This window comes from Nannobrachium achirus (genome assembly GCF_963921795.1).
Source record: "Nannobrachium achirus genome assembly, chromosome: 16".
NCBI lineage: Eukaryota > Metazoa > Chordata > Actinopteri > Myctophiformes > Myctophidae > Nannobrachium > Nannobrachium achirus.
In genome coordinates this window covers 56,549,998-56,562,397 of record NC_137823.1, presented here as the reverse complement: position 1 = coordinate 56,562,397, position 12,400 = coordinate 56,549,998, and the positions used below count along the sequence as shown (strand labels likewise).

General features: G+C 43.0%; 1 protein-coding gene across 1 annotated transcript in view; it reads right to left on the bottom strand.

Moving 5' to 3' along the window:
* Window positions 1-12,400, bottom strand: part of lama2 (laminin, alpha 2) — a gene marked incomplete at its 3' end in the record, with an annotated part of 414,125 nt that overhangs the window by 180,199 nt on the left and 221,526 nt on the right. Inside the window, 4 exon segments of the mRNA XM_080745043.1 lie at window positions 3,151-3,287; window positions 6,634-6,814; window positions 9,094-9,369; window positions 11,575-11,681. Coding sequence (XP_080601169.1) covers window positions 3,151-3,287; window positions 6,634-6,814; window positions 9,094-9,369; window positions 11,575-11,681 — 701 coding nt within the window.

Below are 12,400 nucleotides of genomic sequence, written 5' to 3'. Positions count from 1 at the left end.
TCAGGAGGCTTTGATGAGTTTCACTGCAGTGCCATTACTGTTCAAACACTTTAGACAAACTAGCATCAAAAGAGAGAGAGAGAGAGAGAAAGAGAGAGAGGAGTGAAGGAGAGAGAAAGAGAAAGAGAGAGAGAGAGAGAGAGAGAGAGAGAGAGAGAGAGAGAGAGAGAGAGAGAGAGGAGTGAAGGAGACGAGAGGAGAGGAGAGGCAGGGGTGTCGCACCAAATTCTGGGCCCTGGGTACAAGGATTCACGCTCACATTTTGTGCTTTAACTATTGAAAAGCAGATATACAAGCTCACAGCGCGGCACTGAGTGCCGCGCTGCGAGCTTGTAGATCTGCTATTTTTGAAAAATCTTGAAAATGTGTGTAAGTCTTTGACTATTTCAAATCCTTCTAAGTTTTTTTGAAAAGCCTATGTTTCTATGTCAGTGGTTTTCAAAACCTTTCATGTGAAGGACCCCCCAAAGGATATGTATTTGGCCACGGACCCCCCATCTCAAAATATTTAGTCCCAGGGACCCCCCAGAAGCAAGATTTTAGTTACAAAAGGTTTGCTTAAAAAATACATATATTCAAAGATTTGCACACATTTTCACGACTTTTCAAAAATAGCAGATCTACAAGCTCACAGCGCGGCACTCGGTGCCGCGCTGTGAGCTTGTATATCTGCTATTTTTCAATAGCTAAAGTATAAAATAATTAAGGCCCCTCCACCTTGGACCCTAGTAACTCAGTCCCACTTTTCCCCCCCTTGTGACGCCCCTGAGGCGAGGCAAAGAGAGAAAGTGAAAAGACAGATAGAGCCTGTTTATACTTTGTCATACACCCTTACTGCCGCGTTGTGAACTTATAGTGACACCATCGTACCACAGAGCATAAATTAGGCAAAAGGCAGAAAAGCAATATGCAGAGGAAGAGAAGAGAAACGTTGAATTATAAATTAGAATTTTCCGATATGACAGACACGTTTTAATGAACAATTTAAAAATAGCAATATTGACTTGTGGGAAAATGTCTAGTTTTCACGTTATGAATAGCACAGGGAAGGGAGTGGAAGGTTGGTTGTCATTCACCAACATAATCCTATCTCTAAGCTCGTCTCGCTCACGATGTGGGTTTAGTTAATGAAGACGCTAGATACACACTGAGCCTGAAAGTGTCATTAAGGAGATTCAGAGAAAAAAACGAGACAACGGCAAGATGCGTCGGATTCGAATATCAAAGTTTGCTCTGTGAAAATATTGTGATAAGAGCCTCTAAGTTGTGTGTCGCTCTTAGAACTGGATGTAAACAACAGGTTTAAGAAGAAGAAAACTAACAAAACAACTACAAACGGCGAGCTACAAGAGAGAGAGAGAGCAGAGGACACGGATATGAGGAGGATTTGGACTTTTGAGGAGATTATTATCTTCTATTTTATCTATTTTCTTGGAAACGCAGTAGAGAACAGGAGAGACAGAAGAAAGACAGAGAGGGAAGAGGGAGGGAGGGAGGGAGGGAGAGAGAGAGGTAAGATTAAAAAAAGAGAGAAGAGAAAAGCAAGAGAGGATGAATTTAATGAGTAGGGAGGATATAAAAGTGAGAGAGAGACATTTAATGAACTTGCAGTATAGACAAAAAAGGGAAGACTTTGAAGAAAAGAAACAAACAAAACAACACAGCGAAGAGAGGATAGTAGAGGAGAGCAGAGGTGTCAATTGGGTACAGGGGAAAAAAATAAAATGTACTTGTTAAAATAAATTCATTATGCCTGTTGATAAGGTATGGCAACATGACTGGTGTCTTGCACGCGCGCCTTCGCCTTTAGACTGAATTAAATACAAGCATGTCCTTTTGGGAAATAAAGACTGTCTGAAATGTTTGACATTTATTAGATAAGTTAACAATTTAATGTAGATTTTTAAATGTAAAATGTATCTTAACCACATTAAATTTGTCTACAAAGAGTACAAACACCACAAGGTGTTAACAATAACCATACCAACAATACAAACAGACACGAAGGGACAAGGTTTAAGGAGTGGTTTGAGGGAACAGAATCTACCTAATTAGAATGAGAGGCAGAGTTGCGGAAAGATGAGTTTGATGAACTTTGAAAAAATATATATATATACAGTATATATATATATATATAAATGTTGCATGGCAACAGCCTCTACTTTGCGTCCGGTGTTTTTCAATTATACCATTAATCTTTGTGATTAATTTAGTCCCAAAAAAATGAAAGTAATAAAAATCCCAAATGATGGTAATAGCTCATCACAAGTTATCTGAACCCAACAGACACTGCGTTAAGTTTGCCCTGCAGTCAAAATGCTAGCGTTTCATTTCATAGACAAGCATTGCCGTTTTGGACAAGTTGTATAGCGGCACTTTTTCATTATTATAGAAATGTTTACAATTTCCATAAATGTTCTGTCAATCAAAGAATCGATTATGTGATTAATGATTCCACCCCTAACCCTCTGGCCCGCCCTACTCACCTCTAAGGAGGTTCACACACCAACTGGCGTGCAACGGCTAAACCATCTAATCGATGTAATCGATTATAGAAAAAAATAAAATAAGAAAATACTGAAAATAGAGCAACCACTCACAGCATAGCTACACATTGTGAGCTATGTGAGCTACAGATTGGTTATTTTCTGTGCGGAGACTGACTGATTCATCTATACCAGTAAGACGCCTAAGGGCGAAATGCTAGGGTGAGGTCGCGCCATCTGTCTTGGCCAAATATGGATTCTGTTAGTGTGGTTCTCCTAAAAGGGCATCATCTGGGATCAATCCCTTAACAGAATCCCTTGTATACCCATATATTGAGATCCCTGGCCTGCACTGAGTATCTGACATCACTGTGATGTCACCTGTTTAAGCCCATATATGGAGCTCCCTGCTCTGAGTATCTGAAATCACTGTGATGTCACAGTGATGTGTCAGGGAAACCACAGTGACGGACAAGCTGTGACGGTTCTGATAGTAAACTTAAGTGTTTAAGTGTCGTTTCATTGATACAATATACAATTACAAATAACAATACATTATTACAAAAAAATCACCACAAATTATCGATAATATCAAAAGGTGCAGGCCTAAATCAATTGCTATAATATACAGAGTAATCCACTTGAACCCAGGTGGGGTACGTACCTTGCACCCTGTGTTGATGTCGTGGCCCCAGTGGTTGGGTGCACAGCGGTCACACCGCTCACCAATGGTGTTAGGAGGACAGATACATTGGCCTGTGTTGCCATCACAGTTGTTCCCCACGTGGCTACACTCACAACCTGGAGAGGAGAGGAGAGGAGAAGAGACATTGGAGACAGGACTTTGGAAAGGACTAAAATCCATTCATGTTTTAAGGGAAACACACACCGAACACGGAGGACGCGGCACATCAAAACATACAGCCCCATTATTTTCAATGAACTAACCCACACCGGCGGCGTCAGACACACGCAGGTGCGGGTCTGCTGCCTCGCCTGCCGCACCAATACGACGCCGTTGCCAGACTACTATATCACATTGCGATATTTGCTGAGGGTATTTATTTTATTCCACCGGCTGATTCGTGTCTGGCAACACGAGGCTGGCGAGGCTAGTGTCCTGAAACCTACTTCTCATATTTGACCATCTAAAAACAACATTGTCCTCCTAAGTATTTATTATCTGTATATAGTCATATACTGTATCTGTTAGGCTACTGTACATGAATGCTGTTACTTTCTCCCACATACTTTCTAATGACTCTGAGGCCACACTAGGTTACATTATTTATAATTAGTGACAGTGGAGACATTAATTTGATCAGTTGTTGTTAACTCTCAAATACCTGGAACGCGCCCGACTCGCGTTAGATTTTAACCACTTTAACCATTATTTTGTGCTTTAACTATCGAAAAATAGCAGATATACAAGCTCACAGCGCGGCACCGAGTGCCCCGCTGCAAGCTTGTAGATCTGCTATTTTTTTTTTAAATCGTGAAAATGTGTTCGAGTCTTTGAATGTCTTTGACCCGATCTTTGACCCAACTTCTAAATCTTTCCTCTCAATCAGTGGTTATCAAACCTTTTCTTGTCAAGGACCCCCACAATTACAGGTATTTGACCGCGGACTCCCATCTCAAAATATGTGGTTCCAGGGACCCCCAGAAGTAAATATTTGAGTTACAAATGTTCTTTTAAATAGATATATTAAAAAAAAAGAGTGCCGCCTGCGAGCTTGTAGATCTGCTAGTTTTCAATAGTTAAAGCATTCAATAATTCTAGGCGTAAATTGGTTAATCTCTAAGTCTGACTTGTGTTGGAGGGGTAGCTTTGCCAGGTCATGGAGAGCTGAGCTCACTGGAGAACCGTCTTTATAACAACGCTGTCGGCTTCCATTCCTTCCGCCAGGTCTGAGCCAGAGCAAAAATAAATGCCTACGCTGTCAGAACAATTTCAAACGTGTGTTTAAATGTACAGCCAGCGGCTGAAAGCAAGGTTTCCTCACCATCTTAATAAAGCATTCAACTTCTTCAAGCTTTGCATAAACCCACCCGACACACAAACAAAGTCATAAAGCCATGCGTGGGGGCTTAGGGATGTGACGATATGAAAATGTCATATCACGATTATTGTGACAAAAGAAATCACGATTTATGATATTATCGCGACAATCATAATCCATTATCCTGGTGCAGAACATTTGCAAAAAATCGCAGATCTACAAGCTCACAGCGTGTGGCAACGCGACGCGTTGTGAGCTTGTAGATCGGCTATGTTTTGGCAAAGACATTTGATAGAGTGAAAAAAAGACTGTATCAAGTACGTATATTATAAGTACTTTTACCAATCATGGGTTTAGGTACCGGATATGCAGCTCTGCAAATAAAAGGTGAATTGATCCCAGTGCATGACGGAGGATGATATCACGATAAATTAAATCTCCACCACACGATTGTGTTTTTTATTTTTATCACGATAAACGATAATATCGCTTATTGTCCCATCCCAACTTATACTGTAGGAATGAGTTTTCTGTCTCCTGGGGCGATGTACAGTAACTCACTTTACACAGGGAAGATCAAATCAACTTTGAAATAAATACTGAAATGAGGAAAAACTCTATGGTGAGCTGTGACGCTGATAAGAAGAACAGCAACTTATGGGAGCTGTAGACAGGTTCAATTTTCAGAAAATCAGAAGCCCGAAGGCATTTTGGGAATATTTATTATATACAACTGTTCTAGGGGTATTAAGGGCTGCTGAATCCAAATTTGCTGTATATAATGCTCAAAAATGTTCCTAAATGGCTCCTAAAAGTGAATGAGTCATCACTTTTCATCAGTTTTGTGGGCGTTTTCTGGGGCCAAGGAATGTTTTTTGTGCAAAAAAAATGCTTGCAATGGATTCAGCATCATGACAAACCCATAGTTAGACCCCTCACATCCTACTTAAAGCAGATTCTTTTTCTGCGTATTTTCCTCCTGTATAGAAAGTCGATGGGAGCCCAACTTTAATCCAATTTTGAGCCATTTAGGAACATTTTTGAGCATTATATACAGCACATTTGGATTCAGCAGCCCTTAATACCCCTAGAACAGTTGTATATAATAAATATTCGCAAAATGCCTTCGGGACTTTATACAAGCACATTTTCAGAAATTCTGCCTTGTCTACTGGCATTCTTTTGTTCTAAATCATGCCTAGAGCCTACATCAGCTAGTGGTCTGTTTTGGAAAGGGCTGTTAGCTAAAAGTGCTACTATAATATGTCCTTGTTGTGTGGGTTGATGTCAGGGTTGTGCGTGATTTGTAACTTTGTTGTACTGCGGTGTACTGCACAAAAGGCAGATCTACAAGCTCGTGGCACGGCTCGGACGCAAGCTCTTGAGCTTGTAGATCTGCTAGCTTTGGCAGAACCAGCCACGCCACGCCGTCCGTCGTATGACGGAGCACAAAATGGGGCATTAACCTGCTAAAAGCACTCTGGCTTAGACTGGTTTAAAAGCACTTTGCCTTGAAGTAGGTTAAGGAGGACTCACTGAATCTCTACACAAACAGCTTCCTCGTTTGAAAAATGGAGCTGGGTTTCATTTTCAAACCATTGTTTTACAGCAGGTAAAATAGATCATTTTAGAAAATAAAAAAAATGATAGGCTATAACAATGGGAACTCAAACCGAAGTGGGAGACAGCCACATTTGTTCTACACTAACCACTTGAACCTCGGTATCCCTATTCTGTGTGGAACATTAGCCAAGAATATCGCAAGGCGTTGTGAGCTTGTAGATCGTCTATTCTTGGCAAAGAGGTTTGGTGTAGAGAGAAAGGAAGAGCAGACTGAGTATTGACGGTTCATTTTAAAAGCGATTTAAAATAGTGAAAATAGCCAATCTACAAGCACTCAGCTAATTTAATGGCAGTCATTATGTTGACATACAGTCACATACTATACAGTACATCGTATAATGTACATGCATATTTGCATGCATGAGTGTGTGTGTGCATGTGCCCTAAGGGGAGAGATGTTACTAATAAACTTCATGTCACACAAAGATTTGGAAGACCCCCTATAGTAACTCTGAGGACCCCCTGATCTAGAGCACTTCAACCCTACTCTCTCTGAGCAGTGCAGTGGTGTTGGGCCTTACGTGTGCAGCCTCCCTCCTGGAAGTTGAAGTGTCCCTGGGAGCAGCGGTCACACTTGGGCCCGGTGACGCCGGGCTGGCAGCGGCACTGGCCCGCCTCGTCACAGTCAAACGACTTGGAGCCGAAGGAGTTGCAGTGGCACGGCACGCACGAGCCGCCCGTGGAGATGCCGTGAGTCTGAGCCTGCGTGGTGGAGAGAGAGACGGACAGGCAACACACGTTACACACACGCAGTGATAAAGACGGGAGTTATGGATGGGGAGAGAGACACAGAGAGAGAGAGAGAGAGAGAGAGAGAGAGAGAGAGAGAGAAAGAGACAGAGAGAGACAGAGAGAGACAGAGAGAAAAAGAGAGAGAAAGAGAGAGAACTCCAATATTGTATGCTCAGTGTTTTTGTTTCATCACTTCCGATTTCACCTGTTTATCACCCGTTTGCCTTCTGAGTCGGCAAACGGGTCATGTCCATTCTAATGCGCTGATGACAGCCTTCTGAGTCTGCAGTCAGCAGAGCATGGCCCTTCTGGCCCATTACAATGAGCTGATAATACGTGATAATCGGCCATTATATGACATGATACATCCGAAACGGGTGCAGCATGAGTTCTCCCTCCTGATTGGATGCAAACAGTATCCTGATTCTCAGCATGTATTAAAAGCTGGAGAGAAGGGGAGACTCCTGTTACTGAGCAAACACTCAAGTGGTTCTCAACCTTTTCTTTATCAGGGCCCACTTGAAAATCTCTAAAGTGTTCACGGCCCACCCATGATCTGACCACACATACTGTGTGTTGAGTGGTCAGATGAGGGGGCCACGGGCATTTAAAGGCCGCTGACACGCCCTGAAATTATAATAGTATGATACAGTAGGTCACGTGGTCTCTCTGAAAACGGTCTGAAACAGTCTGAAACTCATGTCACAGTGTAATCTGCCCCTCGCCCCCCAACAACAGCTGACCAGTACAGTAAGTAGTCTAAGTACAGTCAATTAATTTGATTGGCTCATAATTGCGCATTCCCACAATGACATCATAAAAATATTTACTCATATTTTTAAGATGACTTTTTAAAGTGACAGTACCTCTTTAGGTGACAGTACCCCTTTAACAGAGCACGTTTATTTGAATGATTGTGTTCCAACTGCAGCACAATAAAGAGAGAGAGAGAGAGAGAGAGAGAGAGAGAGAGAGAGAGAGAGAGAGAGAGAGAGAGAGATACCATGCAATGTACACTCAGTTTTAAAAAACACACAAAAAACACGGCAAACCCAAAACACTCCAACCAAGGCAGCAAACCACCACACAAACACACATGCCACTGAAAACACCAGATGCAGCAGTGCAGAGGCACAGCGGGCATCATCTGACTAAACATTGCCCTCAGGAGCAATCATTGTAATTACAAGATAACTCTCATGCAAAAGCAACACAACCAACGTCTGGATTTACTTCGTTTTTTCCTGTTTCGCAACGGGGAGATACACTTTACACCGAGTGTGTGTGCCATCTTCAATACTTCAATAAGTGTGGTGTGTGACAGCAACGTTCAATAGCAAGGCAAGGCTATTCACGCATGCTGAAAGATAATTGAATAATCCCTACAGGATGCATACAGTGTGTTGACCAATACTCACAAAAAGCCTTGACGATAACAAGTTAGGGCACACGCTGAGACGTCCATGCCTGCACACGTTAATATCACAATGTTCACAGTCCTGTGCAAGGTCCTCAAGGTCCCCGAGGACACACACGCGCACGCACGCACACACACGTGCACGTGCACGCACACACACACGCACAGGGGTGTCGCGCCGAATTCTGGGCCCTGGGTACAAGGATTCACTCACATTTTGTGCTTTAACTATTGAAAAATAGCAGATATACAAGCTCACAGCGCGAGCTTGTAGATCTGCTATTTTTTTTTTAATCATGCAAATTTGTGCAGGTCTTTGAATATTTCAAATCCTTCAAAGGTTTTTTTGAAAAACCTATGTTTCTATATGTCAATGGTACTCAAACCTTTTCATGTCAAGGACCCCCAAAATTATATGTATTTGGCCACGGACCCCCATCTCAAAATATTTAGTTCCAGGGACCCCCCAGAAGCAAAATTTGAGTAACAAATGTCCACTTAAAGAATACATATATTCAAAGATTTGCACACATTTTCACGACTTTTCAAAAATAGAAGATCTACAAGCTCACAGCGGGGCACTCGGTGCCGTGCTGTGAGCTTGTATATCTGCTATTTTTCAATAGCTAAAGTATAAAATAATTAAGGCCCCTCCTCCACCTTGGGCCCACTTTCCTCCCCCCTTGTGACGCCCCTGCACACGCACATACACATACACATACACTCTATATCTACCAAAAAGTCCCAGCGGCGCCTCCACCACACATTGCTTTAGTAACACAGCACTCCACACACAAAGTCATCGGGGGCGTGCTGCGTGTACCATCTGTACCCCGGCCTTGGGCCTGAACGCCCCGCGGGGACAGCCCCCCGTGCGGGACGCGCCGCCCCACCGCTGCTGCACCACCGTCTCCATGGGGACGCGCTCCACGGGCCGCCGCGTCTCGCGCCTCTCCTGGCCCGGGCGCCGCAGGTCGCAGTGGCGGCCCACGAACCCGGGCCGGCAGATGCAGCGGCCCTGGGCGTCACAGCGCTTGGCCAGCGCACCGTGCGGGCTGCAGCGGCACGCCACGCACTCCTGGCGCTCGGCGTCCCACCAGCAGTTGGGCTACGGGCGGACGTGGCGTGGACCAGTCGCGCGATGGCACAGGGGTTGGGAAGTGAAGGAGGCAAGGCGCGGTTAGACAAGGAGGGACCAATCACATTGAAGCATTGTTCATGACTTATGGAGTGAGAAAACCTTTTCTTTTTGTAGCACCTTAACCACTTAAACCACTTAAACCCCAGCATCCGTATTCTGCGGACAATTTGAGCAGGAAAATAACAGATCTACAAGCTCTTCTATTTTCAGTGAAGATATCTAATGTATTAGCCTGAATGCCAGCCTGTTTCGCTCCGTTCCACGATTAGTTTTGTCTCTCCGCATCACAGTCTGGAAATGAATCAGTTGACTCGCATTTCTGGACGTCCGTTGTGACGTAGCGAGGTCGTTGCTGATTGGGTGTTGTTCCAACGAATCAGAGTAGGGTTAGGGATGCTACGTCATCAGCCAGCCAATACAGACTGGTCTATTTGTCCCGCCCCGCATCACAGACCAATCGGAAGCCGCAGTTTGCCGGAAAGCCGTGTTCCTTAGGAGGCTTTCCAGAGTGTGATGTGGAAAGACAAAACAAATCGTGGAACGGAGTGAACAGGCTGGCATCCAGGCTAACTGATGTATAGCATAAGTATAGGGCTTACTGTAAGTGGTGAAGAGATAGAACCAATGGTCAAACTGGTTTTGATGATGTACTACTCTCAGATTCTCTAATACTCCTTAGATCATTTTAGTTTAATACACTATTGCTGCTAAAACGTCCAAGGAACCAGAACAAAATATATTTACTCTTTGAAAGCGTAGACATAACAATAAAGAAACCTTGAAACTTGAACCTCATTTGTTCAGAGACTTAAACAAAGAAAATGGAAAAAGAAAAACATGTCAGACACGAATCGTGACATTACCTTATGGTCTTTGGGGAAATTAAATCATTTGAATTTGGACATTTTCCTTTACATAGGGAATAAACATTTGAGAAAATTGCAGTGAAAATACAAAAGCATAAATATCTCCCTCCCCAGTAGGTGTTTGTGGAAAGCCTGTTGAATGGGAGTACGAGCGGTAATTCATGACGTTCAAGGTTCACATCGTCGCCAAATCCAAAATGCTCAATAGGTTGTCACCTCACTGCTCTGACACGCATCAGACAGTAAACACAGCTAAATGGAAAAGCTCACTCATCATTTGCCCCCCCGGTTTCAGATAAAAGCCCGGCTCACACACACAAAGGGAAGCGATTCCATCGAGTTTAGTTTCAAACCCAGCATTGGATTTAATACTGAATAGCAACACCAATACCATGAACCCAGGCCAAGGCCACCGTCGGCCCATTGATGTTGCCTTTACAAATAAAGCATGTATCAAAATAAATCAAATCCGCCAAAGGATTTTAATATGCATCATCTTCCTTTTTTCGAGCTCTGGACCGCTAGCATAATTCAAACAATCCTCAAGGTCCGCCCGCCCCACCTCCCCACAACAATATACAGTATGCAGCAGTGATACATTCAACACAGTGGTTCTCAACCTTTTCAGGCTGTGACCCCCCAAAATAATCATATTTTAACTGGGGACCCCCCCACCCACCCTGACGAGCACTAAGATTTGAGGCGTTACATTTGGTATAACATGGTTTTATTGTGAAAATTGCGAGGCGTTGTGAGCATGTAGATCAGCTATTTTCACAATTTCTGCCTCTGATATTTGACAATTTGGCCAATGTTTAATTTGTCATTTAGAGGAATTAAAAGGGTATTAAAAGTCCTTAAATTGTCATTTTAGAAATGTGCAGATACCCTCTATACACTTAAACTTTATTTTGGTTTGTTTACTGTTGAGTGAGAAAAACAATTTGCACATTAAGTTAATCATCTGGGGAGCCCCGAAATGATTTGGGGACCCCCCTGGTTGAAAACCACTGATTTAACATACAAAATATATATACATATTTTGACTTTCTAAACATTTATCCATGTGTGGCGGAGAGAGTCGCAGCCCCAGCCTGAAGCCTCAAAAGTCTAGTATCTGCTCTCGTTCCATAGGGATGTCCCTTTGGAGTGATGGTTAAGATATTGGACTTTCACACGGGAGACCTGGGTTCGAAGCCGGGTGGGGAGGTTCGGATCACCTCCGTTACACATGGACCAGCTATAAAGTGAAAAGGAAATTGTAGAGAGTCCATGTGGATGTGGTGTAGGGACATACTGTACTTACCATGCACTCGTCACACTGTTTCCCAATGACATGCTCTCTGCACTGGCACTGGCCGCTCTCATTGTTACACACCTCTGACACTGAACCGTTAGTGTGGCACTGACAGGCTGCAAGGGAGAGGAGAGGAGAGGAGAGGATTATTTCCTGTCAAGGACACCAAAATTGGCTACAGATCTGTTTTTTTTTTGTTTTTGTTTTTTGTAAAAGAATTCTAATGTATTTAAAAAAAATGTTCAAAAATAGCAGATGTACAAGCGTGCAGCCAACGTATAAAATATGGATAATGTACAGAAAAGTCACATTGCGACGCATTGTGACCTTGTAGATCTGCTATTTTCAAATGCACGAAATACTGTAGGGCTTAAGTGGTTAATGTATGTTTTTTTAATAATAATCAAAATCTAAAAAGTAACTAAAAACGAAAGTTTTCAAATGCAGTGGAGTAAAGGTACAATAGTATCCAAGATGTAGTGTAGTAGTAGTACATGTAGTAGTATTGGATGTAGGAAGTAGTACAAATACCTCAAAAGTGTACAAGTACAGTACTTAAGTAAATGTAGTTAAAAAGTGGTTACTTTAAGCCACTACGTTACTTTATGCCCCTGCAGTGCAGTCCAGACTGTGTTCAGTCTTGTAGGATGATTAAAAAGGCACAACACATTCACAGACCCTCATCTGACATTTCTAACATTTCGGCGAAATGTCACAGGGAGAAAAATCATCAGAATGCGAGGCCACTACACAGTGAAATCCCTTTGTTTTTTACACAGTGAAATCCTGAGCATTCGTTTAACTCAAATGCCCCAGCGAGGGTCATTTGTGCACT